This window comes from Microtus oregoni, unplaced genomic scaffold (genome assembly GCF_018167655.1).
Source record: "Microtus oregoni isolate MIOR12 unplaced genomic scaffold, Mior012 000083F_ref0000379, whole genome shotgun sequence".
Classification (NCBI taxonomy): domain Eukaryota; kingdom Metazoa; phylum Chordata; class Mammalia; order Rodentia; family Cricetidae; genus Microtus; species Microtus oregoni.
In genome coordinates, this window is record NW_024544543.1 from 5156308 (window position 1) to 5183500 (window position 27193).

The window sequence follows — 27193 nt, forward strand, 5'->3', positions numbered from 1 at the left end:
TCCATTTACCTGTATTCGAAAGTTTTTTAAACACTTCCCATGTGATCCCAGGGGAAAGTTTGTCTGTCCCTGTTTTCCTCCTCAACTAAAACCAGCTTCTACTCACTGTTTTCTTCCTCAGACTTGTACCACCTTAAACTCTTTTAATTTTATTTTTGAGATTATAATATTACATTTTCCTCTTCCTTTTCTTCCCACCAAACCGCCCCATATTTCCCCCCTTCTCTCCTTGGAATTCATAGCCTCTTTTTTCATTAACTGTTATTGTATATATTGTATACATACATTACTAAACACAACCTGTTGAGTCTATATAGTGTTAGTTGTATGTATTTTTCAGAGCTGACCATTTGGCAGTGGACAGCCAGTTTTGGTGGGCCCTTCTCTGGGGATTTTCCCAACATCTCTCCACTGAATATGGTTCTTTGTGTAGGCTGAGGCCTGTTAGGCTTTTCCTGTCGGTTGTCATGTTCATTGATGCCATCTTGTTCAGCTCATGTTCGGTGAAACTTTATGGGTATGGCATCTGATATTTCTAGGAAGTACAATCTCAAAGCAACTCCCTCATCCTCTGGCTCTTAGAACCTTCCCATCTCCTCTTCTGCGTGTTTCCTGAGCCTTAGTTGTGGGATTGCTTAAGTCCTTCTTAAAATGGTTCTTCAGGGGCATAGGGAGAGAAATGTTTGGAACCAGCTCTCATATTTAGTATTCCTAGTCTTTTTTTTTTCTTTTCTTTTTCTTCTTTTTTTTTAATCGACAAACACGTTTGAAGTGTTTTAAAAAATCATTTGAGACCATCTGTTCAGTCACAGGATTTTTCTCACACACACATAAAAACATACGTAAACACGCATGGGAATTCGATTTCGGAAGTGCTTTCAGGATCTTAGACTGTTAGCATGTCAGTATGGGTTTTTTACAGCTTGCCTTTTACCAGCCTTTTCAATATTTATCATGTGAAAGCTTTGATAACGAACCTTGTAGGTTTCACAATGGTCCCTTTCCAGAGTGTCACCCTGACCTCAGCCTTGGCTGTGCTGGGAGCGTGTTTCCTATTGGTTAGAGGACTCTGGAGTTGGAGTTAGTTCCACTGTTTGGTCATAACCGTCTGCTTAATTACCCGTAGAGCCCACCCTGGTTCTTGCCACCTATCCAGATAATGTATGTTGTTCTGTGTGCATCGGGATATACTTCAGAGTTCATTTCTCTGATAGAGCCTTTAGTGAAAATGCTTAAATTGCTTCTGAAAATGGAAGTTACTTCTTTCATTAGCATAAAATAACCATTTCGCCATGTTTTTACTCAGACTCGTCCTTTAAATTGTATCCCACAGAATCTGGGCAGAATGCTGGCGGTGTCGTAGTCACACAAGCCTCTGCACACTGCAGCACCTGGCAGGAAGAGTTCTCTGTCACTTCCTGGGAGATGCAGTTCATAGGCACTAAAGGCACGAGGGGTATGAATGATACTGGATGCGTCCATCTTGGACTCAGCTGTGTGCTGGCTTTGTTCTTTCAGGACTGCATTAGGTTTGGTTTTCAGACCAAGGCAGAATTCAGCACTTGCATTCTGAGAAAAAATGGCAGGAATTCAGTTGTCTCAAGAGCATGGCACAGAGAGCTAAGCATGGGAGTGTAATTTAGGATGGGTTTGCCTTCCAGTGCTGGTTGGATTTTTTTTCTCTCCCACGTAATAATTTGTCGTCTTAATCTTGTGCTCACAGTGAATCAACAACTCCCCCCACCCCAGACATTCTCTCACATAAACTATTTTCTCTCCAAGCCTCAGGAATCCCATACATGGACAGTTCCATCCTGACCCTCATTCGGGACATTTAACAAAGTGTTTAAGTCACTTTTATTAATTATTTCTTAATCTTTTCTCATAAACAGTGAACTAAATTGTTTTTGTTTGTTTTCAATTTTAATAGTACTGGAGAAAATGAAAGTGGATTTGGTCCTTCATGATACTCGGCTCAGTAAGAAAATGTGAGAAGGTGCTGCTGTGTATGCTAAAGACATCAGAGAAGTGAACAAGGAAGAGATGGTCTCCAGAAGTTACATCGTGGCCAAGTTTTGTCTCCTTGGATGCCACTGCTTAAATCTTGGCATAGAGAGTTTGTTTAAAGCGACCGTGTATAGGGCAGGCCATCGTAGCTCACATCTGTAATTGCAGAACTCCGGAGGATGAGGCAAGAAGATATGCTGCAAATTTGAAGCCATCCTCAGCTACATAGTGACTTCTGGGTCTGCCAAAAAATCACTGTGTATATTTGTCTTATAATGTATAAAGATAAGAAGAGAATTGTGTATATGTTTTAAAATTATGAAATAGTAAAGCATTTAGCCCCTGAATCTGGAGTGCCTGGTTTTCCTTCTCATGCATGTGGATCTGGTTTCAGTTATGAAGATGGTTTTTCACTTCTCCTCTTTCCCTTGCTCTCTTCCTCCCTGCCCCCATTTTTGTTCCTTAGTTTCTATGTAATTTACATAATATTTTGCTTTTACATTTTCTCCAAGTTTTATACATTACGATACATTCTTTTTACAGTTGAATAATTGTTTTTTGTTTTGTCTTGTTGGTTTTTTAGAAAGCTTTTTGTGGGCAGAGGGTAGTAAGAAAGCAGGACTCAACAGTACCCTGTGTCCTGGGCTCTGTGCCCCGGGTCTGCTGCTTCCACAAACAGCACTGAGCATCTCTACAAGAGGTGGTAGATGGGAGCAGTTGCCGGTCAGTTGTTTCTGCCCATAGACAAATGGAGAGGGGTACAAGGTCTGGGGAGAGTGGTGAGGGAAAAACAGCGCCTCAAGAAAGGGTGATTTCTCCTAGAACTACAAATATAGAGGTTTTGTTTTCTAAACTACAGTTCTCAGCCCTCCTGAGTTTGCATATGTAAAGTGGGAGGTGAAAGTGAGCTGCAGTTGTCGATACTGTCATTCAGCATGAGAGTCCATCACGTCCATGTCACACAATAAGTTATAAGAGGTTTTTGCACGTATTTGTGTCCATGCAGAGATGGGGCAGCGTGCCATGGCACTTGTGGAAGTTAGAGGACAGCTTTGAACAGCTGGGTCTCTTCTGCCACCTTATGATGGCCAGGCTTGGTGGCAGGCACCTTTCTTCACTCAGTGAGCCCTCTTTCTTATCCAGGAAATTGGTTTGCTTTGCAGATTGAGATTTGAAATCTTTTTTTATATATAGCTCAAGCATGTAATGCATCCTGCCAAAGCAGAGTGTTTGCCTTTCAAGACTAGAATTTCCACCAATGTGTCCAGTTTTTCTGAAGCATTTCTGAAGAAAAGGAGCATCCATAGTGATAGAGTCCCCCAGTTGTACCTGCACATTCATGTATTACAGTCATGTGACCTTGTAAGGAAAATGAGTATTTCTTATTTAAGACCCAATAAATATTAAGTATCAAATAACAAGATGTATAACCATTAAATTACTGCAGTTTCTGAGAATTCCATCACTTGTTATTTCTCACAGCTGTAGAACAAGCATACCGTTAGGGAACGTCCCTTAATTACATGATTGCTAAGATAGTGTCCCTGAGAGTCCTTGCTGTATATTTCCCTCACCATCGCGATTTCTTCTATTTTTTTTTCTTTTACTTCCCCAAATGGAGTTTCTCTTTCCTGCTCTCCTCTCAGCCCCATCCCAACACCTCCCCTGTGTCCATCCCCCATCCACTTCTCCTCAGGTTCTCTTCCCACAATTGGTATAAAACACAGTGCAGGTTAGAAAAATGATAAAGAGGAAACAATCTTTTCAGTCATTAGAATCTGTGCCTAAAGTAATTGGCCAGCTCCCTTCTCCCCTCCTTCATGTGCCAGTGCCATTTTTCATCATCAAAAGTCTTCACCCTTCTGTGGTCGCTTCTGAGCCCTCTCTGCTGGCTCCTACAGTCTCTGACTGTTGATAATGAAGGCTCCGCTTCTGGGCAGGGTTTCCATAGCTTTATAATTAGCACGTTGGTGAGTTGGACATTTTCATTATTTTTGTGTTTCCTGTCTCGGGGTTGTCAGGCTTTCTCTGTACAGGACCAGCTATCGTGGTAAATAGCTTCAGCTTGGAGACGTTCATGGACTCCTCGTGTGTGCTGTTACACAGGAGACTACAAACGTAAATAAGTGGGCATGATCTGATAGTGAGCTCGGCCTGTAGTCTGAGCGTTTTGGAGTTCACTCTCAGATAAAATTGTATCAGCTCCCTGATCTTTGCTTTGTTTTGTTTTTGTTTTTCGAGACAGGGTTTCTCTGTGGCTTTGGAGCCTGTCCTGGAACTAGCTCTGTAGACCAGGCTGGTCTCGAACTCACAGAGATCCGCCTGCCTCTGCCTCCTGAGTGCTGGGATTAAAGGCGTGCGCCACCACCGCCCGGCCTCCCTGATCTTTGCAAACTCAATGTTGTATAGATAGAACCGTGTGGCAAACAGGACTCAGAAAATGATTTCTGCCCTATTATGAAATTCCCTGCAGGCAAATGCTGCTGAGTGAGACTTGCTTAGGCTTGGCTAGAGGACTGCTTTTCCACTCCCTAGCGTGTTATGCGGTAAGCCAGACCTGGATAGTCATGTTTCTCTCTGATGTAGGCTTACCACCACCTACTACCTGCAGCCACTGTCTGTCTTCAAAACTGCACCTTCACATTTAGTACCCACCCTTCCTCCTAGATCCCAAACAACTTTTTAAACATAATTTTAAAACTGTGTTGGGTAATTTTAAAACTTAAACTTGTGATACAGTACTGCAGTTCGTTTCTCACGCAAATATGTCTGCATAAGGACTTGTGTGTCTATTCTTTTCTACTTCCTTCCTTCAGTTGATTATGTTTTAGATTTTTGTTATTTTTTTTTGTTTTCGCGACACACGCAAACACAGACACACACGTACACACACACACAAATAAAGCGAGAGCTTGTGCTATACAAATTCCATCAATAATCCTGGATGTTTTAGATTTTTGAGACACAGCCTTACAATTAGCTGGAGCTGGCCTGTAACCTCCTTTGTAGCATGGGCCACTCTCAGGCTTTCTCTCTGTCTTCATGGCTTTTCTGTTGCTGTGATCAAATAGCATAAGGTAGGAAAGGTATGTTTTAGCTCACACTGCAGGGCACAGGCCGTCACGGTGGGGAGTCAGCACAGCTAGAGCTGCAGCAGGAGCTAGAGAGAGCTGGCGCTGCATCTGCAGTCAGCAGCAAGCAGCAAATGCACCTGCTGGTGCTCAGCTGGCCTACTCCACTTCATTCAGTCCTGAGTCAAAATCACATCTCTGCCTTGAGATTTAGAGCGTCATAGAATATTGACACAATTGGAAAAGCTGAAGGGCACCGCCGCACTAAGCCATTCAGAGGATGAAGGCTGTAGAAGAAAAAAATCACAGTTGAGTAAAGAGGGGCCAGTGATCCCAGTGATCTGTTCAGTTATTCAGTCTTAAATGTCCTGAGCAGAGAAATGGGGATAAAGGAAAAGTTGCCCTTGTGGAGGGCTTCAAAAAATCAACACAGGCCACATGGGGTGATGTCACCACCAGGTTCAGATCAGACTTGGCCTGTCAGATATTTCTGGATTTTCAGTAGAAAATTCAATAGTGATTGCGAGGGAGATACTTGATAAGGAAAGCAGGGGGCGGGGAAGGGGATGTATGCTAAGGTCTTTTCAGAAAAAGTCAAATTTCTGGCTAACCTACACAACTAATTTTTAACAATTGAAATTTCAGACAACTTAAGAGATCAGCTATTAGAAGATCACATATTTTCTTGGTGAGATAGTTTGATAACATGGCAAGAAAGCTTGATACTGATTAACTTGAAATTTCTGGGTTTGTTTGTATGCAAGCTGTGGAGCAAACATTAGAGTCCAAAAAGCATGTTGGTTTGTTCCCATGTCCTTACTTGGATTGAAGTAATTTTGATAGGAACCTCCAATTATATATGCAAACAGTATTTGAACTATTACCTAAGATCCATGCTAGCAAGTGTATTTGGTGGGTAGAGGGAGGTCTTTGCTGCTAGAACTAGAATGATATTCCTAAAGCAACAGAGTGACTTATTATTAGCCTGTAAGGCAGTTGGGTTTTTCAATTTGAAAAATCAGTTACTAGTCTTTAGGAATTTCTATGAAGGTGACAGTTACTATTAATTTTGCTTTTTATAGTTCTTTAATGTGACAGCAATTTATAATTAAACTGTTACATGAGATATTTATAACTGTAGCATGAGTATAATGCCCTTAAAAATTTGTGGAAGGTACATAGCACATTTCCCTTAGGGTATACCACTCTTATATTTCATTGAAATGTTTGTTTGTATTGTTTTTCCCTATTTTTATTCTTTGAGAATTTCACACATGTATACAATATGTTTTGATTATATCCAGTCTCCCCTCCATCTCCTCTGGATGCCCCCCCTTTATTTTTTATGTATTTCTGAGTCTTATGTTATGCATGGGTGTTTGGCTATCCACTGGAGAAAGGGCAACCTACAGTGGCCATAACCCAAAAGAAAATTACTCTCCCATCTGAAACACCCACAAGTTTTCAATAGCTTCTCAGCTTGTGAGCCCTCACCGCAGTCTTTGATGGAGTTTTGGCCGGCAGGTCCTGTATTGACAGTTGCAGCTACTGAGAACAGCCATGTCATGCCAGGAAGGTGGCCCTCTGTCTCATACTCCAGCTCTTAACCTTTCCACTTCTTCCAAAATGTGTTCTGAGCCTTTGGAGACAGTGATACAGATGTCCCATTTAGGAGCAAGGACCCAGTCACTTGTTCTCATCACTTGGGCTGATTGAATGTGCATTGACTGTCAGGTAAATTTCCCTGATTGAGGTGAGGCCGAAAGTCCATACCTAAGGGTCTAAACAACCATTTCACAGAATTGCAATAGACCCCACCACCAGGATCTCCAGAGCCTCAGGCTTTTTACCAGGTAGACAGCCGGAAGTGATCATTTATTTAGACCAATTATTATAGAGTCCTTAAGAGTTCTATGTAGTAATAGGAGCGACGGGCTGCGTTCCCAGCACCCCGGCCGCCTGGCTAGCTTATGCCCTGAAATAATTACATGGACACTGTATTATTTTAATCACTGCTTGGCCCATTTCTATCTAGCCTCTTCTAGGCTAACTCTCGCACCTGGACTAGCCCATTTCTAATATTCTATGTAGCACAGCTAGGTGCGCTTACCGGGAAGATTCTAGCCTATGTGCATCCTGGGTCGGAGCTTCATCGTGTGTGTCTGCCCAGGAGCCGGCAGCATGGCATCTCTCTGAGGAGTCTGCCCTCGAGAGGAGAGCTGTCGAGTCTCTGAGCTCACTTCCTCTTCCTCCCAGCATTCTGTTCTGTTTACTCCACCCACCTATGTTCCCAAGCAGTTTGTTTATTACTTAGCCAATGAAATCAAGAAATTGATATATGACACTCCCACATCAGTTCTAGATAGTTGTGATGATGCAGCCAGTAATGCGAGGTGTAGGCCAAGTGCAGGAGGGAAATCCTGGGGATGAGAAAGGGCCATGCCAAGAGGAAGAGTAATTCTCCTGTTGTAAGGAGGGGCTTTTGGGCAAGTCTTTCTTCGGGGTTGTGTAAGTGAAGATGAGATTCAAGGGGTATGTGGAAAAATGAAAACTGGAATGACTAAAAATGTGTCCTTGTGGCACCTTGTTCAATACTGTGTCAGCCCCCACCAAGTTCAGATGGTTTATGAATTTTGCCTTCTGTCCAATTTCGCTCAATAGATAGCATAGCAGCTATGCTCAAACTGGGCCCAGCACATCCAGTTTGCTATCACATACACAGTTCCTTTTAGCAATGACACATTCTTTCTTTCCCTTTTCCAATGAGACACACACACTCACACAGACACCCACGGGTAGGTGCAGACAAACACATATACACAGCTCATGGTGCCTAAAGGGAGAGGAGCCTAAGTGTGTAACACACATTGCCCTTGTTCATATGTCTCCCTGTGAAGATGTGATCCTGGGCTTCATGGGCATTTTAACAGCAGAAAATGCCCAGCCTCCAGTACCTTTCCCTTCCCGTGGTACTTTTCCTACAGTTCACACAGATCGTCCATTTCCATATTCTAATTAATTGAGAATACTTATGATTGCTAAAAATAACTAGTCACTGAATTCATCACATGAGTAAAGCTTTCCCACAGATGATTTAGGACTTAACCTTTGCTATATCATTGAGATTTTAAGTTTTAAAAACTCATAAGCACCTGGGAGAGGAAAAGAGGCCATTTGAACCCCTAATTTATAAAGTTCTGGAGGATTGTCCTCGTCTTCCCAATTACAGCGGACAAAAGGACACTTGAGGCTTAAGCTAATTGGTTCTCCATCACTTCTATCTGAAAGGCTAATGTAATTGTCTAAACCCAGCAGGAAACGGGAGCCAGATCAGGAAGGAAGGCCTCTAAATAAAACTGAAGGATCCCGGTGAACAGCCCCCTGAGTATTCAGTGTGACCTTAGCTGTTGTCACTTAATCACATCAGAAGCCCTTTCCACTGTAATCACACGGTCTTAGGCAGTTAAAGCAAGAAGATGAAGAACAAGAAGCAAGGCAACAGAAGGTGATGCTGATGCCTGAATGACATCAGCTTAGCACAATGGTTCTCAACCTGTGGGGCGCGACCTCCAAAGGAGTCCAGTCTCAGGTATTTATATTAAAATTCATAACAGTACGAAGATTACGGTTGTGGAATAGCAGCCAAAGTACTCTTTTGGATGGAGTCACCACAGCATGAAGAACTATATTAAAGGGTCGCAGCATTAGGAAGGTGAGGACAATAGACTTAGACTCAGTGGGAGAATTTAGAGAAGTTCTGAGGAATCTGGGGTGGAAATAATTTGGTCAACTAGAAAGATTCAGTGGGCGGAATGTGTCTCTTTAGCAGGACTTCCTATTATAGGTAATTGATGTCCCAGTGGCCAGGTTTCTAATTTAAGAGGCTTTAAGCATTTTTCTTTCTGCTCCAAATTTGTTTATAATCTTTTGTTCCCTTTTTTTTAATAAAAATTCCTTTAATGGAATTTGTTCTGGGTAAAATGTAGTTTTAATCTGCTTGTCCAACAACCCATACGTTTATAAAACTAAGCATGTGATAGGCAATGTGTGAAGATTGCTTAATTCCTATTTTTAATTTTGTTATTTTGGGATTGTAATTTATTTTCAACACTTTTCAGTTCCATTTTTTCCCTCTAAACTTTCCAATAGACTGCACCCCCTTCTCCTTCAAATTCATGACCTCTTTTTTCCTTAATTGTTATTGAATATATGCATGTATATGTATAAAACATATATATTTCTAGGTCAAACCTGCTCAGTTTATATAATGTTACTCGTATGTGAGTTTTCAGGGCTGATTTTTGGCACTGGAGAGCCAGCCCCTCAGCGTGCTTCTCCTCAGGGAGGACTACCTCTGCTGCTCTCAGGTTTCCTGATTTTCCTGTGGTTCTTTGCATATGGTTGAGGTCTAGTGGACAGTCCCCCCAAAACAGTATATGTCCAAAGAGAAGGAGCTAAGCAAATATACAGCATTGTGGATTCAAAGGTGTGAGCATCCTGGAAGATCTTCATTTTAATTTTCTTGTTTATATTTTCTTACACTTTGTCCACCCTCCCTCAACTAATTTTTGTAACAAGAAACTAGTAGCTAGAAAATCTTAAGCATGGAAAAAAAAAAACCAATATTAGAAAACTGAATAGGAGCACAAGGGCTAGATTAGCAGAGACACCAAGACATCTTCCAGGAAGCCATAGTGGACCCAGTGGAATGCTGGGATTAGAGTGGTTGGGAGATGGAGCGCCTGTCAGCAGGGCTTTGTGGTAGGCCTGTTTTCAGCTCATTAGTCTTTTCAATGACATGATGGATATTTTGAAAGGAAATTTTAGTGAGGAGGTACCAGTAAAAAGCTATGCCTTGGGCGAAGAACATGACTGCAAACTTAGATTTATGTATTTATTTTTACATCCGTATCTGCATATATTTTTTCAGATACAGTCAGTCGATTTTTAAATATCAGTGACTCTCTGGGTGCAGATGAAGCGTTGCCTGCTCAGGCAGCAGAAGAGAGACTGATTTATATTAAGAGCAAGTCATAAACTGAAGAAAGTGTTACTACTAATGGTGTCACCTTCTTGACTTTGAGCAAAATTTGAAACACCGGTTTCCAAGACATTGGGAGACTACGAAAAGCGGAAGTGGTGAACAATGGGAAGAACAAGCAGGGATTCATTAGGAATTGAGATACCAACTGTGTGTCGCGAGGAACTTGAAAAATTAGCTGGGCTGCTCGAGAGGAACATCTGTCGGAATGTGATGGATGGAAGGGATCAAAGTGCCTGAGTTAGCAGAGGTTTTTGAATCTAAATAAGCTGCTTAATATTGCTGAGCAGAAAAATAAATCTAGGTAAGTATTTTAAGCTTGCTCCTTAGGAGGTTCAAACAAAAGAAAAAAGATGAAAAGCAGTGACATTCTGTGGCCTGAATCTGGGCAAGGTGAACAGTCGTTGAAAGAGCTGGAGAGTGTCCAGAGTTTTACACATTTATCTGTATATGTGTGTGTATGCATATGTGTGTGTACGTGTGTGTATGGATCATTATATTCTCTTATTCCTCTTTCCCTACCAAACCTGTTCTTCCCTACAAGCCGCCACTCCCTCCCACTTCCATTTCTTTCCCTTTTATTTCCACTGTTTACCAGTAAGGTTGCTTCATGAACATAGATTACAGTTATTTACTTGAACCAGCAACATTACCAGTGACTCCATCACAGGAATGGGATCTCTTCATTAAGGAGGCGCTAACCGCCTGTAGCACCCCAGGAAGAAGTGGGGGCTTTATGCTGGCTAGTCTGTGTCAACTCGACACACAAACTACTGTTATCTGGAGGAGAGAACCTCAATTGAGCAAAGGCCTCCCTAAGATCAAGTTGCAGGCAAGCCTGATTGATGGGGGACGCACCATTGTGGGTGCTGCTATCCCTGCCTGGGCTGGTGATCCTGGGTTCTATAAGAAAGCAGGCTGAGCAAGCCATGGGAAACAAGCCAGTAAGCAGCCCTCCTTCATGACCTCTGCATTAGGTCCTGCCTCTAGATTTTGTCCTGTTTGAGTTCCTGTCCTGATTTCCTTCAACAATGAACAGTGATATGGAAGCATTAAGTCAAACAAACCCTTTCCTCCCCAACTCTCTCTTTGGCCATGGTGTTTCATTGCAGCAATTGAGAAACCCTAAAACCAGTCTCATGAGCTGTTCATCACTGGACTGCTGAGTAGCCCTGACCTGCACTTCTTACCTTCTCTCAGTACCCTCTTTTGTCTTACTCTCTGAGTCTTGGAGGGGATGTTTTAAATGTCCCTATTAGCATCCAGCATTGGCAGGTACTGAATCTCATCACTTTGACCCTTATGAGTCTCTGCATTCAGTGTCACTCAGCGCAGAGAGACTTTTTTGACCCAGACTGAGAGTAATACTCACCTCTGTGTATAAACATAAATATGTGGAGGACAGTTTGACACCTCGTTTATTTAGCAACACATCAGTGGTAACTTCCCACCTAGGACCTAGGACCTCCCCGGTCATGGGATTCGGACCAGGTTTATAGTACAACGCATGAATTCCGTCTAGTGCCACCGGCCTAAAACCCAGTGAGAAAGCAGTTACCCTTTTATTGATTATTCCACTATTTCACCTGTGAGAGCCTCTTGCCCGGCAGCTGATATTTTAGCACAGTTTCCACAGCTGGGTAAAGACTATTGCTAACATTCTCCCCCACAAAGCCTGAATGGTACCTTCCCCACTGTGAAAGCTAGCCAGCAGGGAAGATATTTCCAGATCAGTAGAAGCTTAATTTCTCTGTCTTGGAACTGAGGTCTGTGGTATCTTCAGCTGCAGGGCCTTCATGTCTGATTCTGGTTGGCAAGCAAAACCAATGGCAATAGGATCTTGGGCCTCCTTAACCAATGACTCATAGGGAGATCTGACACCTGGTACCAGGATTTCTGTTTAATAGACTAGGGCTTCCTGGAGCACCATTATCCAGCATATTTCTGATCATGCATCTTTAAATCCTACTTTTTAGTTACCTTCCAAAGTAGGTTTCCACAGGTAGGACTTTTTCATGCAATAATCATTGTAGTTTTCTCTTACCTCCTCCTCTCCCACTCCCAACCCCAGTAAAACTTTCCACCTCAAGTATTCTCTCCTACTTTCATGTTACATGTATCCCTATGCCCCACCTCAGTATCTCTATGCCCCACCTCAGTATCCCTATGCCCCACCCCAATATTCCTATACCCCACCTCAGTATCCCTATGCCCTACCCCAGTATCCCTTGCCTGATCCCAGTATCCCTATGCCCCACCCCAGTATCTCTATGCCCCACCCCAGTATCCCTATGTGCCCTATCTATCTTCCTTACCTCTATAGAAGTCTTACAACTTAGAATAATTTTGGATTTGTTTGTTTGTTTACCTCTTTTATAGAGGAAAGCTGGGCCCCATAGGGCAATTGCTTAGTGATAGAGGTAGAGCCTAGGCTGACTGAAGCTCCAAGTTCCATTCCCACCTAGCAAAGAAAGCCGGGGAGGGGGGAGTGAAGCTAAACTCTGAAATCATGGACTCCATTGTTAATATCTTTGAGAGCATGGCCTAATGAGGACCAACATATTTACAACTTTGGGGGGATCTAGACCTCAATGCCTCCCGCTACTGATGCCTCCTCATTTTCCATTGCTTCCACATTATGTCTGTCAGGGGTGTTGAACCTTCTGATACATGACATCATCACAAATGAGGTAGACCCCATTCACAGACATCCACACTGTTAAGACTCAACATGTCCTCTCCAGAGGTTTTGTTTGAGCTCTTTTTTCCCTGGCCATGCCCACCTGCATCTGGTCCTTTAACATGCTGGTCGGACATTGGGCACCATTCTGTTACATGAGGGCTGGCTTGTTGGGGTTTCTCTCCCACCTGGTACCCCATAGCTGGCAAGTCTTAAAGAAAATCACACAGAGAGGTCTATATTAGGTTATAAAACTGATTGGCCCATTAGCTCAGGCTACTTATTATCTCTTGTCACTTATATCAACCCATTATTCTTATCTAAGTTAGCCACATGGCTCGGTACCTTTCTCAGCGGGGCAGCTCACATCTTGCTTCTTCGGTGGTCTGGGTAGAACTGCAGAGGGAGCTTCCTGCTTCCAAGAATACCAAGAATACTCCTGTTCTCATCACCCCGCCTCTACTTCCTGTCTGGTTGACCCACCTACACTTCCTGTCTGGCCAATCAGCTTTTATTTAAAACATGACTGACAGAATACAGACAATTCTCCTGCACCGCACCATGGTCCAGCAGGAGAAGCTCTGGCCAAACCTCTGGAGTCTGAAATTCATTTCAAGCTACTGTGCATGGGCATGATCTTGAGGCTTCTCTCTGTTTGAATTGCTGCTGTCTGTCCGGATTCATTCTGAAGACCCTGGGAATAAACTGATGTCTGTTTCTTCACCTAGTAGATCAGAACTGCACTGCAGTCTCAGGTCACCATTCCGTCATTACTGGGCACTGGGAGGCCACCCTATGTGGTTTCCTAGTGGCACTCCTGTATCATCTTCTATTCTGCTCTTCATAGCTAGAAAGACACAGCTCTGGATTGCGGTGCACACATGCACACATGCCACATCGATAACCCCCACATATACACACAAACACACACGCCATTGGAAAACCCCACGTGGCTATTGGTATTTGAACATGAAATGTCTCTCATATGCATGTGTGTTTAAACATTTGGCCCCTAATTGGCAGTACTGCTTCAGGTAGCTTTGGAAAGAGGTTGGGTTTTGCTGTAGGAAATAAGTCACTAATGGATATGCTCTGAGATTTATAGTCTAGCTGTGTTTCCTGTCTCCTTTCTGCTTCCTGTGACATGAGCAAGCATCCAGCCTTTGCCAACCATGACAGAAGCTCCCTTCCACTGCCTCCGCTGCCGTCATGGACTTTCTTCCTCAACCCATGAGCCGAAATGGACCTCTCCCCCACAGGTTATTTCTTGCCTGCTATTTGAGTACAGTGAAGGAAATGTACCTAATATGAACTTGAATCAAACCATTTAGAGAGACTGAGTAATTCAGTCAGAAAAAATATGTTGAAGAGAGCCAGGTGTGGTGGAACACACCTGTAATCCCCAGCAATCAGAGGTGGAGAAAAGAGGATCAGATGTTCAAGGTAATTTTCTGTCACATAGCAAATTCAGGGCAGCCTGGGATGTATGAAAGCCTCTGTCAAAAAGAGAAAGAAAAATAAAACTGTTGGGACCGAACCTAACTGCTGTAAACAGCAGAGAACTAATTGTTCATAGTCAGGATAGTTTCCTCTTGTTTCACCCCCACTGTTTCATGGGCTGGTACCCTGCTTTTTAAAAATGCTTGCTTCCCACACTGATTCCCAGTTTCGGGAAGGTCATACCTTTGCTTTTTTTTTTTTTTTTTTTTTTTTATTGAGCTGGCTAATGGCTAATGGTACGTTTATGGTTCACATTCTGCCAAGTCTTCTCCCTCACTCATTCCAGAGGTCATGGGTCACCCTCAGCAGGTAAGTAGTAATAAGGTCTTCCTCTCACACACAGGCTTCTGCATTGGAGCAAAGGTAAGCACAACATAAACCAAGTTCCTCATAGAACCCTGCCGTTACATTCTGCACCACAACAATTAGTCAGGATCTCTGTCCTTGACCATCTGCACCTTTGGTTATACAAACCCTTCAGAAAAACCAGAAAAATATTTCATGTGTAATTTTTTTCCAAAGACCACTTGCACACCCTCTCATAACTTTATTTTCTGTGACTCCTTGAAGATGTGTAACAGCTTCCTAGCAATTCACTAAGAGACAAACTAATGACCACCTATTTAGTACCTACTTCCTCCCACAAAAGAATTTCCGGTAACACAGAAAAGAGAGACGGAGATAGAGAAGGAATGATCCAGGCAGGGAAGACATAATGTGCTGTACTAGAAAGCGAGAGGAGACTAAAGTTCGATAAAATGATGAAAGCTAAGTTCAGGGCGCTCTGGATCCATCAGTCCCAAGAGGACTGAGTATTTGCGAGAAATAAAGCCAAACTGGAGAAGTTTTGTATTAATCCAAGCCTGGACTTAGAGGAGCTGAACACGACATTTTGAGCATCAGTTAGTGAGATTACACTGGCAGACCTAGCGAGAGTTTTCTGAGCATCCATGGTTGTCTAGGGGTCTCCATTCTTCCAGTTCCACACACATAGACACCAGTTCAGTAGGATTGTGGGAAAGAAGATGACAGTCCCCTGAGTGGCCTGTGGAGTCATTCTGCCTCCTCACTCTGTGACTCTGGGCTCTCGTTCTAAGGCACTTTCTTCCCAATTTAAACATTTCCTCAAGGAAGCAGGGATTGGGTGAGTGGGCAGTTTATGAGCCTCGGGAAGTAAACAAACTTCACACGTCTAGATTTAGCTCTGAAAACAGGATAAGCATGCATACTAATTTAAACAGCCGTAGAAACTCTATTAGCATAAGTTTTAGAAATCACAGCTTTAGTCAATACAAAATTGATTTAATCCCTTCTCTAAGCAATGATTGCACTCTAATAACCATTTTTAGTATTTTTGTGTACAACAAAATCCATTTTTCATGTTTACTCCAATTCTACATTTGACTGAATGTTTCATAGAAACTTCAGGTGCCTAGGATCCTGCCCCTCCTGCACTCTGTGTAAATAGGGAAAGGGAGAAGGAATGGCATGGGCAAGAGTTTAATTCCAGCTTTGCAGGTCTCTGCTGTGTGATTTGGGACCTGTCACCTTGTTCTCTAAACTACAGTGTTGAGCAGACAAAACTTCGGGGCATGACCAAAAGGGCGGCTTTGTGTGTCCCCGTTGTTCCCTCTATTCTTGCCCTCTGGTTAATTTCTCTGCCATCCTTCGATGACAACTTGATTTATCTTCCTGGTTTTCATGTTTAAGTAATAACACCACATTCTAAGCACCAGCTCCCTTCCAGTTAAGACCTACTTGCAGGCGCACCCAGCAGACCGAGTTCCATCCCCACCTGGAGTCACAGCAGCTGTCTGTCCACGGAGCTGCCTGCCTGGCAGAGACTGCAGTCAGTCAAGGGAAAGGTAGGAGCGAGCATTGCATCTGACTTCTCTCTATGAAATCTAAAAGTTGACAAGCTGGAGAAAGGGTAAGAGATTTGCTGACACTGAATGATCCTGCTGTGAGTTTGCCTGCAGAGGTTTTTGGAAGTTAGTTCTTTTTCTTATAGGTGTTCCAGTGGGCTTTGCCCCTACCAGTGAATCCTTTTACTCTGCACCCTTGCCCCAGGCCTCTGCTTCACAACCCACATCATAGATTCTCTTTGTTGGAGCCCATCACCCTTCCCTGCATGAGGTTTGACCTGTCTCTGGACTGGTTCTCTTGTGCTTGCATTCTCTTTATGTCTCTGTGTCTCTGTCTCTCTAGGTGCCTGTCTCTGTCTCTCTCGGTCTCGGTCTGTGTGTGTGTGTGTGTCTCTCTCCCTGTCTTTCTCTCTTTCTTGCTCCCCATTCTCTATCTCCATCTCTCTCAGCCCTTTTTACTCTCTGTGTGTCTCTGTTCCTGTCTTTGTCTCTCTCTGTCCCTCTGTCGCTGTCTCTCTCTGTCTTTCTCTATTGCTCCCTTTCCCCATGGATCTCTATCTTGGTCTGTGTTTCTCTCTCTCATCCAGGAGAAGATGCTTTGCCCCAATAGAAGTGACTGTCTTGTACTGTCTCTAAAGTCTCACACATTATCCATGACCCCCAGGTTTCCCAGTCAGGAGTCTGTCGACCACTGCCTTGCTCTGTGGGATCTAGAGATCTAGGGATGTAGCCCTTTCTGTGGGACAGGGTAGACCCCTGAGGAAATTCTGAGTAAGAAACACAAGATGGCCAAGAATCTCTGCTTGCCTTCAATTCTGAGCAAATGTTCTTGAATTAATTATTCTCCATTTCCTCCGACTAGCTATAGTTGTTTTTTAAATTAAAAGTACATGTATGCATTCTTTATGTGTATGCCTGGTTCTATTTGCATGCCTGAAAGAGGGTGTGTGATCTCTTGGAACTGGAATTATAGACTGTTGTGAGCCACCATGTGGATGCTGGGAGTTTATCTCAGGTCCAGTCCCTAGCTGTAGTTTTCCAAACAGAGGACCACAGAGTCCTCTCAAGGAGATTAGAGCTTGGTACATGGTGGCATGTGACTCCTACCACACACAGCCATGCAACTGACCACCCTAATCTGTAGTCCTATAGAATGGGCATAGTGATGCTGGACAGAGGAGAGACAGAGAAGATGTCGGATGCTGAGTGCAGCCTTCTGCTTCTCAGCTTCACTACTTGATGGAATGTGGCTGAGGGAAGTCAGCAGAACTGCGGTCTTTGCATTGGATTGCAGCAAGAGGGAACACTGAAAGGTTGGATGGGGCCATCCTGAAACCATAGGTTTGGTCAAATGGAAAGAAATAGTTGATGGACTTCACTACCCTGTTGAATAGTGGCAGCAATTACTACTTTGGTCAGCACAGCTGGTGAGCTTCTAAAGCCCATGTGTAAATGGTTTGACCGAGATTGAAAATGGAATTTGAAGATCAATAGGAATGAAAACACTGAATCATTTGCCCACAGACTATATCTGCTTGTCAGCACATAGGCTGTTGTCCGTTTCAGACATGTTTCTGTGTTTCTAGTGTGTGCCAACTCTGACAGTGCCTGCTGGTAAAGGCTTCATGAAACTGGACATTCATAGTCACATACTGGGGCTCATTCTCCTTATTCAACAAAAGCTCTGCCATATTTTAGGGACTCATATTTCTCTAGGTTTTATAAAGCTTTCTCAGCCAGAGGCAGCTTTGTTTAAGATAAGCCCACCAGCACAATTGCCCACATCTGCCTACTTTGCCCGTTCTTCCGACTCATGTGCAGGACCAGCTCATCACAGCTCTGCTGGGCTTCCTATGGTCTGCTTCAGAGTCTTGCTGACCGGTTCGGCTGTCTTCTCTTCCTTATCGCTGCATGTAAACCCCATAACGCTGTCCCTGCTGTAATTGAGCCACAGTGAGCCATTGATGTCTTGTCACATACTCTGGAATTACACCCTTTAATTTAGCATCATTGATGTCGCAAATCCTGGAGCCCAAGGCCTCCTCAGATGGACCAGACACATCATACACCAGCCCTTTGAGCCTTTGACCCTGATCAGTCTTTCTTTCTATTTTTGTTCTCTCTTGGTACTGTACAGCGGTGTGGAGAATAGCCTCAGGAGGAGAAGAGGAGGAGGAAAGAGGAAATGAGGAGGAAAGAGGAAGTCAGTGCTTGCAGAAACAAGAACAAAGAACTATAAACCTGGACATACTCCGTAGTTAGCCTGCCTTTGGAAATTGAGGGCTGAGCTATGTGTCAACTCCCAGCGGAGGAATCTGGCACAGCCTAGACCACATAAGAGCTGCCTGGCCAGCCCCTTGTGTCAAATCCATTCTAAACAGCCATGCTACTGACTGCCTCCATCTCCTGTTCACTTGCCCCGTTGTGTTTCCTGAAGTTGGAGATTAAAATTATAATTTGCTAATAGCAGGTCAAATTGGCTTTCAGAAAGCATTGCTCTAAACTTTACCTCCTGGTTTCAAACTGCCACAATGCATTGGACTATTTCCTTTAATAGTCACAGATGGTTATTATATATAATTATATATATTATATAATGCCTTCTGAATCTTACAACCCAACTACCTATCTGGGCAACAAAAGGAATAGCTGATAATATCTGGGGTTGGGTAGTAGACAGTAGCAGTGGGCAACTGGTGAAAGGTGAGTTGTGGCTGGTCAAATCTTGATTAGGATTATTTTGTTGTTTTAAATTTTAGTTGTATTTTGCCAAGTGGTGGTAGTACATGTCTTTAATTCTAGTACTTGGGAGGCAGAGGCAGGCAGAGCTCTGTGAGTCTCAGGCCAGCCTGGTCTACAGAGCTGATGGAGGAAGGTCATTGGTTAATAAAGAAACTGTTTTGGCACATTTGATAGGCCAGCCCTTAGGTGGGTGGAGTAGACAGAACAGAATGCTGGGTAGAAGGAAGTGAGGTTAGATGAGATGAAGCTCCAGCCCAAGATGGACGCAGGTCAGACATGCTGAATCTTTCCCGGTAAGACATCACCTCGTGATGCTACACAGATTATTAGAAATGGGTTAAGCAAGATATGATAGTTATCCAAGAAGAGGCTAGATATAATGGGCCAGGCAGTGTTTATATGAATATAGTTTGTGTGTTGTTATTTTGGGGCATAAGCTAGCCAGGCGGCCGAGAGCCGGGCAGTAGGAACACAGCCCACAGCTCCTTCTACACAGAGCTAGTTCTAGGACAGCTATGGCTGTTACACAGAAAAATTGTGTCTTGAAAAACAAACAAGCAAAACCAAAAAAACCTTAGTTAATACATCCAATGATATGTGTCTTAATAACATTTCCAAGATTAATCTGGTAATCTTTTTGTTTTTAAAACTCAAGTCTTAGTATCGGAGCTTCCTATTATATTTAAGTTTGGTTTGTACATGAATGTAAGTTGGGGTTGGGTATGTATGAATAATATATGCAATTTGTGACCATCTGTGGAGCTGAAAATAAAATGGATTGTGTGTGTGTGTGTGATAGAGAGTGTGTGAGAGAGACAGAGATAGGGAGATGGTCTGACGTGTGTGTGTGTGTGTGTGTGTGTGTGTGGAGGAGGAGGAGGAAGAAGAGGTAGAGGAGAAGAGAGAAAGAGAGAGGTCTTTGTATTTGCATCCTGTACTGAGAATTTAGTTTTAAGTGAAAATTGGTGTTTTTGTCTGGCTTGTCAACATTATAGATGATACTGTATATTTATAAACATATTTGCATATCTTTTATCAGATGAATGTTCTTGGTTGATTTAGTAGTCCTGATATTACTCAGAAAATAAACTAATATTTTAAAGTAAGATGAGAGCTGAGGAAGTTTGGCTCATTACTAGTTCTGGGTCCTTCTGACCCTAGGGTTGCGACCTTTAGAGTTAGTGTTCCAAGTAGTCAAATGAGTGAGGAGGGGGCTGCTTTTTCTTCTTTTTCCCCATCATACCCATTTGTGTGTCTACAGTGTCCCCAAATTATCCTGTGCTCTGTTATATCCTTGAAGATGCCAATATCCTATCTATTTTAAATGGAGCTCATTGAGGACCTCAAAGATGCAAATTTAAAAGTGGAGATTTCTTCTGGAGTCTTGGCAATAAAAAAAAAATTCGGCAAAATGTTTTTCTATATTTTCTTATTTCTTCCACCTTCTCCCTTTCAGCCTTTCCTTTCCTCCCTCACCTGGTCCCCTTTCTCTTCCTCCTTCCATATTCTCTCTGTTTCACCCTGACTCTTCCTCTGTTTCTCTTGCCCTCAAGCTGAGGATGAATCCAGGATCTCACATGTTATAGGAAAGATTGACTGTGGCTTTGTTTTCTAAATCACAAAACTCCGTCTCCTGGGGAGAATAGGTTTTCTGCACACAGTGTACAGATAGTGAGCCAATGTCCAGAGAAGAAATTGAGAAGATTGGTTTCATCTCCCTTGAAATGCTTCTCTGCTAAGATGTGTACCCCATTTTTAATTGGGTTGGTTGTTTTCTTGATGTCCTTTTTTTTTAGTTCCTTATATATTTTGGATATTATCCCTCTATCAGATGTATAGTTGATAGAACATCTTTTCCCATTCTGTAACCTGCCATTTTGCACAAATGATGGCATCCTTTGCAATACAGGAAATTTTCAATTTCCCGAGTTCATATTTTAATTGTTGATCTCAGTGCCTGTGCTATTGGTTTCTAGTCATAAAGTCTTCTCCTGGGCCAATGAGTTCAAGGCTATTCCCCCACTTTCTCCTCTATCAGCTCGGTGTGTCTGGCCTCATGTTGATGTCTTTGATTAATTGGGAATTGAACTTGTGAAGGGTGATAGATATGGATCTATTTGTATTCTTCTGCATGTATCCATCTAGAATTACAAGTACCATTTTTTAAAGATGCTGTCTTTTACACCTTAGTGTGAAGTTATTGCTTCTTTATAAAAAAAATCAGATATCCATAGGTATGTGGATTTATGTCTGTGCCTTCAATTTGATTTCATTGATCAACTATGTCTGTTTCTGTGCCAATACCATGCTGCTTTTATTAACATTTCAATGCTGTCGAATTTGAGGTCAGGGATGGCGACACCTACTGTAGTCCTTTTATTATCCAAGATTGTTTTAGTTGTCCTGGGATTTTAGTGTTTCTGTGCATGGCTGAAAACTTGTTCTTCCAAAAATTCTGTAAAGAACTGTGTTTCCTAATGCCTGCACTTAAGTCTAAATATATGCTATCCTTTTCATAATTATAAGCTCTGACTTTGTTTCATCCTGACTCTGTTTCATCTCTTCTATGGCAGAAGACCCCATCTGCACCTGGGCAGAGGTCTCTGCAAAGAATTCTGTTAAAGAGCAGCTGTCCTGAGCATCATCACCTGCTGCCTCTGACACCTTCATTTTCCTTCCTAGGAAACCGGCAGGATTTTATGATTTTAAAAGATTCCCACTTCCTGACTATTGCAAGTACTTTCACTATGTTACTGGTATTTTAGAGAAAACCCCAGGCTTCAGCACCCCAAAAGGCTAGGCTCAGCCACCCACCACAATATGTCAACGAAGGAGAAGTGCCACAGTGGGAGGGAAAGAGAGAACATTTAAACAACTGGGAAGAACAGGTAAAGATATTCATGACCCTGAGACCCTCTCCAGACGACTGACCAAAGGAACTAGAAAAGGGGGCACCAAGAGGTATCCTTAAAGTAGTCCAGTCTTGGTCAAAGTGTGGTCTGGTTGGTGACTATCTCAGTCTGGGTTCTGCAAGGTGATCACAGTGGGGTCAGGGGACTAATTGGCTTCCCACAGGATGCTCACGTCTGCTCCAATCTTCCTCACCCTGTTCTCATCTGTGAGAAGGTCAATCAGATAAGGGCCAGTTATTCCCAAAATGTGAGGTGACTTCAGGTTTAGGACAGGAGTTTATCTGTGTGCCATCATTCTCCAAGGTGGTGGGTAGGGTGGGTAGGCAATAGTCTTTGAGTGGTTAACATGCCTAGCTGATCAAGCAGGAAACTGAAAGGACGTGAAGGGGTAGGCTAACTTGCCAGTGGACTCCAAGGCTCTACCCGTCTGCCTCCTCAGCACTGAGACCGACACACTTCTACACCTGGCTCTTTACACAGGATCTGAGGATTCAAACTTAGGTTCTTATGCTTGAGCAGCCATTCGATTGAAGTCCCACACCACAATTTCCTGTTGCTCCCTCCATTTTACAGATGGAGAAACTGTAGCTCACAGCTCGCGTGCAGGTGAACTTAACCAGAATCACATGGTCGATTGGTGGGCTTGGGTGACAGAAAGGTCGGGGTCTTTCTAATCTCAGCTGACAAAGAAAGTATTAAGTCTCAAATCCTGGGACAAATGGCTGAGGTGTCTACCTAATATATCAGTGGGCCTGGTCACCAGGCTCCCTCAGTCTCTACGTATTACAGGCTATATATAGCTGGTATACCCTGCCTTCTATCCCAACTCTCCAACCCAGGGGCTGGGTTGCCCTTCCTCCAGAGGCTCTTCCCTAGATAATCTAGACATTTTGACTAGCCATCCTTTTGTACCTTTGTCCTCTTGACTGCTGCACTTGGTTCCCTTTTGTCTCCTCTCCTTTCCCCTCTCCCTCTTCCTGCACGGTCCAGCTCAGTCTGGTCATGTACACTCTGAACTCTCCCAGATGTCTCTGCCTCTGGCTATGCTCTCCCTTTTATCAACAACAAATTTCTTCCACCACCATTCCTAGGAGCAGTCAAGTTTTTTTTTTTCGTTCTGTCTTTCTTTCTTTATTTCTTCAGAAAAAAAAAGCAAAACGTATCACGGATGCAGCTTTTTCTCTGTAAAACATGATCCCCAGAGAGTGGGTGTTTGGGTACAGATGGAGTGGGGAACAGAGGAGCAGGGACAGAAGTCCTGGGATAATACCCTCCCTCTTTTATGGTCATCATTTAGGCTGCTAGATATACAGAGGGTGCTTGGGGAGGCTATAAAATAATTAATAGTGCATGAGAGGAACATTTATATTTCAATTGTCTACATTTAAGAAGCACTTTGCATTTCTGTTCAAGGCTTCTAATCATGGTCCTGAATATGAATGAGAGAGGAACAGACAGAGGAGGCCCAGAGGCAGAAAGGCAATTAGAGGGCCCTGGACAGGAGAGACAAACCAGTCCCCCAGTCACTGTGGAAACCAAGTGCAACCCCCATGTCCGGTTTTATCCGGTTTCTCACCGAGAATGGAAGTCTCCACAGAGACTCGAGGATGGCCTCAGAACTCTGCTTACTTCCTCTCCTAATTGGCCTGTGTGGGCCTCATGAAATAAAGGCTGTTGGGCTCCTGCTAGACACTTCACAAACTTTCAAATGCTCTAATTAGGTTTGCATGCGCCACCATACTTAGAGAGTAACCTAATAGTGTTCAGTCAAATGTATCTCCATGCCCAGGGCCTTGAAACTTCTGCTTTTTCTGAGAACAACACTAATTTGCATCTTTGAAGTGCAGCTTTGACCAATAGCTATGCCCCAGGCTTTGTGTGACGTCACTTGATTAAGCCCAACAGCTAAAATGGTAGAATCATCCTCACTATTACAGCTGTTGCTGAGTTAGATCTGGAAAAGCAGCTCAGCTGACAAATCAGAGTAGATACAGAGTTTGTCCACTAGATGGCAGTGCACACTAAGCCAGAGCGGGAGCGTGGCTGTCAAGCCAACTGCCCACAGATTCTGTATTGCAGGCCAGAAGTGACTTCTCCTTGTGCCTCTGTTGTGTGCTCTGAGAGCTTCTAGGACATGGCATCATCTGTTAGCCATAGTTTAGTCTGGGATCAGAGGGTAGAATCTGGCCTTCCTGGGACAAGCCTTTGTGTTTTAAATAGGTGATCCGTGTTTTTGAGGCAACACAGCTTCTGATGATTGGATTCGTTAAAAAAAAAAAAAAAAAAAAAAAAAAAACAACAACAACAAAAAAAAACAAAAAAACCTTTGATTTGTATGATTAATGAGGATATAGGAATAAGAAATGTGGCTTCCTGGGCAAAATATTCTCTCATAGAAACAAGGCTACGCAATGAAAGTAATACTTGATCAGAAAATCATACCACTTGGGTAAGGTTTTGATAACGAGGACAGCAGATTTGCATTCAGGAGGAACAGTATGATCGCATGTAGTTTCTGCTTTCTCTGGGGCCAGTTAGTATGTTCTCTATCTCTTAACTCAAAGCATTGATTCTTTGCATTTCATTCTTTTCTCAGATGCCCTACAGCCTTGGTAGACTGAGGGTTTAAATTTTAACTTGTATGCCTATGTGGGGAAGTAACGTGTATGTTCCAACAGGCGTGTGCACGTGGCAGCCAGAGGTCAACATTGGGTGTCTTCTTCCATTGCTCTCCACCGTATATTTTGAGCATAGAGTTCTCACTGAATATGGCACTTACTTAACCAGCCTAGCTGGCTGATTCAGTGGGACCAGGGATCCTCTCCTGTCTGCTTTCTCAGGACTGCACGTGCTACCAGGCCTGTTTTTTTTTTTTTTTTTTTTTTTTTACTTTGGTTCTGGGTATCCAACTCAGGTCTCCTTGCTTGTGAGATAAGCACTTTCATCACTGAGCCTTTTCCCACCACTGAGAAACACAGACATCGGTTGTAAGCTGTGTAGTCTACTGAACCGCTTCCTCTTTACTCGGGATAATGCCCAATGCCAGTAATAAATGCCTTACAGTAATGTGTTACGCTTACAAAAATCAATAAAAGAGGAGCACTGATGCACATTAACTAAAGCTCAGAGGTTAAGTGTGACTTCACTGTTTGCTTGCTTTTATGGGTTCTAATTAATACACAGTTACATATATTCGCCATCTTTGCACCATGCAGCTTGCCTTCCCTGCCCTAAGTTCTTAACATGCCACAAAAGCATTCTGCATTTCCTCTGAGAACGAAGCAGCAACCTTTAACCATATTGACCTCTCCTATGCTAGCACCTCTATGCTTTTGTCTTATTCAGGCTGGCACGCAGTTGGAATAATAGACTGACTTCATCAGCTGACTTCATCGACAATAGGCTTCAATATTTTTCATGTCTTTTCATAGATAGTAGTTCTTTACAGAATTGATGACTTGTGTACCGTTTCTTTATTCTTCCACCTATGGAAGGATAACTCGGTTGCTACCAGTTTTTAGCAACTCTGAATAAAGTAGCTGTAACCATTTATCTGCAAGTGTTAAAGTGAACGTTAAGTTTCCAACTCATTTTGAAAGCGGATTGCCAAATTGTACTCTATCAGTATGTGCTGCTTTGCCAGAAAACTGCTGAACTGTGTTCCAAAGTGTCTGTGCCTTGGATTCTCCTTAGTAATGACAGCTCTTGTGGCTTCTCATCTTCACTAGCACTCAGTGTTGCCAGGGCTGAGCAGTGGCCACCCTCATGAGAAGAATACAGTGGGAGCTGTCTGTCTGTCTGTCTGTCTGTCTGTCTGTCTATCTATCTATCTATCTATCTACTTATCTATCTACCTATCTATTATCTACCTATCTATCTAGTCTATCTATCATCTATCCATTGTTACTACTGGTTAATGGCTACATAACTTTTTAATGCTGAGGATAGAACCTAGGTCCTTGTAAATACTAGGCAAGTGTTCAAATTCTGATCTGTATCCTCATCCCCCTCCCCCTTTTCACTATTAACTTTGAGACAGGGTCTCTTTAAGTTTTGCAGGCTACCTTTGGACTCAACTCTGCAATCCAAGCAGGTTTTGAATATATGATCTTCCTGCCTCTTCCTTTAGACTAGCTGGAATCACTGGCCTGACTCCATTGTTCTAAATGTCAACTCATGAATGACATATATGTATGAGCTAAAATCCTTCCATTTGATTTTTGGCTGCCTGTACATCATCCTTCTTGGTTCCTAGGGTAACTTTACAAATCTCAAATCTTTTGTTCATTTTTCAAGTTGCGATGCCCATTTTTTTAGCGTTAAGATAATGTCTTTTAGTAGATAAGTCATTTGCAAATATTTTCCCAGTCTTTTAGTCCTCTTTAGAGGGCTTGCTTCTTAGGAGCTATCTTCTAGCTAACAAGAAAAGTTGATTTCTTACCTTTCTTCTTATAGTTTTGTGTATGTGTGCATGCATGACTGTGCATGTGTGTAGTATTATGGTTTATGGTATGTGCTATGTGTGGTATGTGTCTGTTTGTGTATGTATATGTGTGTGATACGGGGGATGAATACTAATGTATATGTGGTGTGTATGTGTTCCTGTGTGATCTGTGTAGTGTGTGTGATGCATTTGTGATGTATGGTCTGTGTGTATATGGTATTTATGGTGTGATGTGTCGTGTGTACGTGTGCATGTGCTTGTGGCATATGGTCTCTGTGTGTGGGGTGTTGTGGTTTTGTGAGTATGTGTGTGGTGTGGTATGATATTTGTGGTGTATGTGTGCTTGTGTGTGTGGTGATTTTGTTTGTGGTGTATATGTATTTGTGTGTTTGGGTGTGTGTGTGTTTATGTGGTGTGTGTGTGTGTGTGTGTGTGTGGTTTTTTTTACTGCTCTTTACTTATCTTTTGTGACAGGGTCTCCCTGAACCTGAACTCACTGTTTTGGAGAGACTGGGTGGTCAGAGTCCCCCGACCTGCTGTCTCCATCCTAACATACAGTGCTGGGGTTACAGACACCAGCTCGATGCTTGACTTTTCCCATGGATGCTAGGGTATCAAGGTCAGCCCTTCATGCTTGCTTAGTGATTGTGTTCCCACCAAGCCATCTTCCTAGACCCCCATCGCTTCCCGGTATCTCAGAAATCTGGACTTGAAGATAAAGCAGGCACTTTATTTCTAAAGCCACTCCCAACTTCAGTGTCTATGATTCTTTCGGACGACTGCAGATTCTCAGCATGCTAGTACATTGGATGCTGAGTTTTAGCGTGGAAACAGAGTTTCTCTATAAAACCTGAGATTCTACATGTGGAGCCAGAGATGGCGTCTGTGGAATCTGAGATTCTGTGTCCAGGACTTGATATTCTGTGTATAA

At 43.0% G+C, this 27193-nt stretch overlaps 1 protein-coding gene across 1 annotated transcript in view; it reads left to right on the forward strand.

Moving 5' to 3' along the window:
• LOC121441902 (phosphatidylinositol 3-kinase catalytic subunit type 3) overlaps positions 1 to 2354 on the forward strand; it is an 89186-nt gene extending 86832 nt beyond the window's left edge. The window contains exon 25 of the mRNA XM_041643309.1: positions 1931 to 2354. Coding sequence (XP_041499243.1) covers positions 1931 to 1945 — 15 coding nt within the window. The 3' untranslated portion in view covers positions 1946 to 2354. The remainder of the gene's footprint in view (positions 1 to 1930) is intronic.
• The last annotated feature ends 24839 nt before the right edge of the window (positions 2355 to 27193 follow it).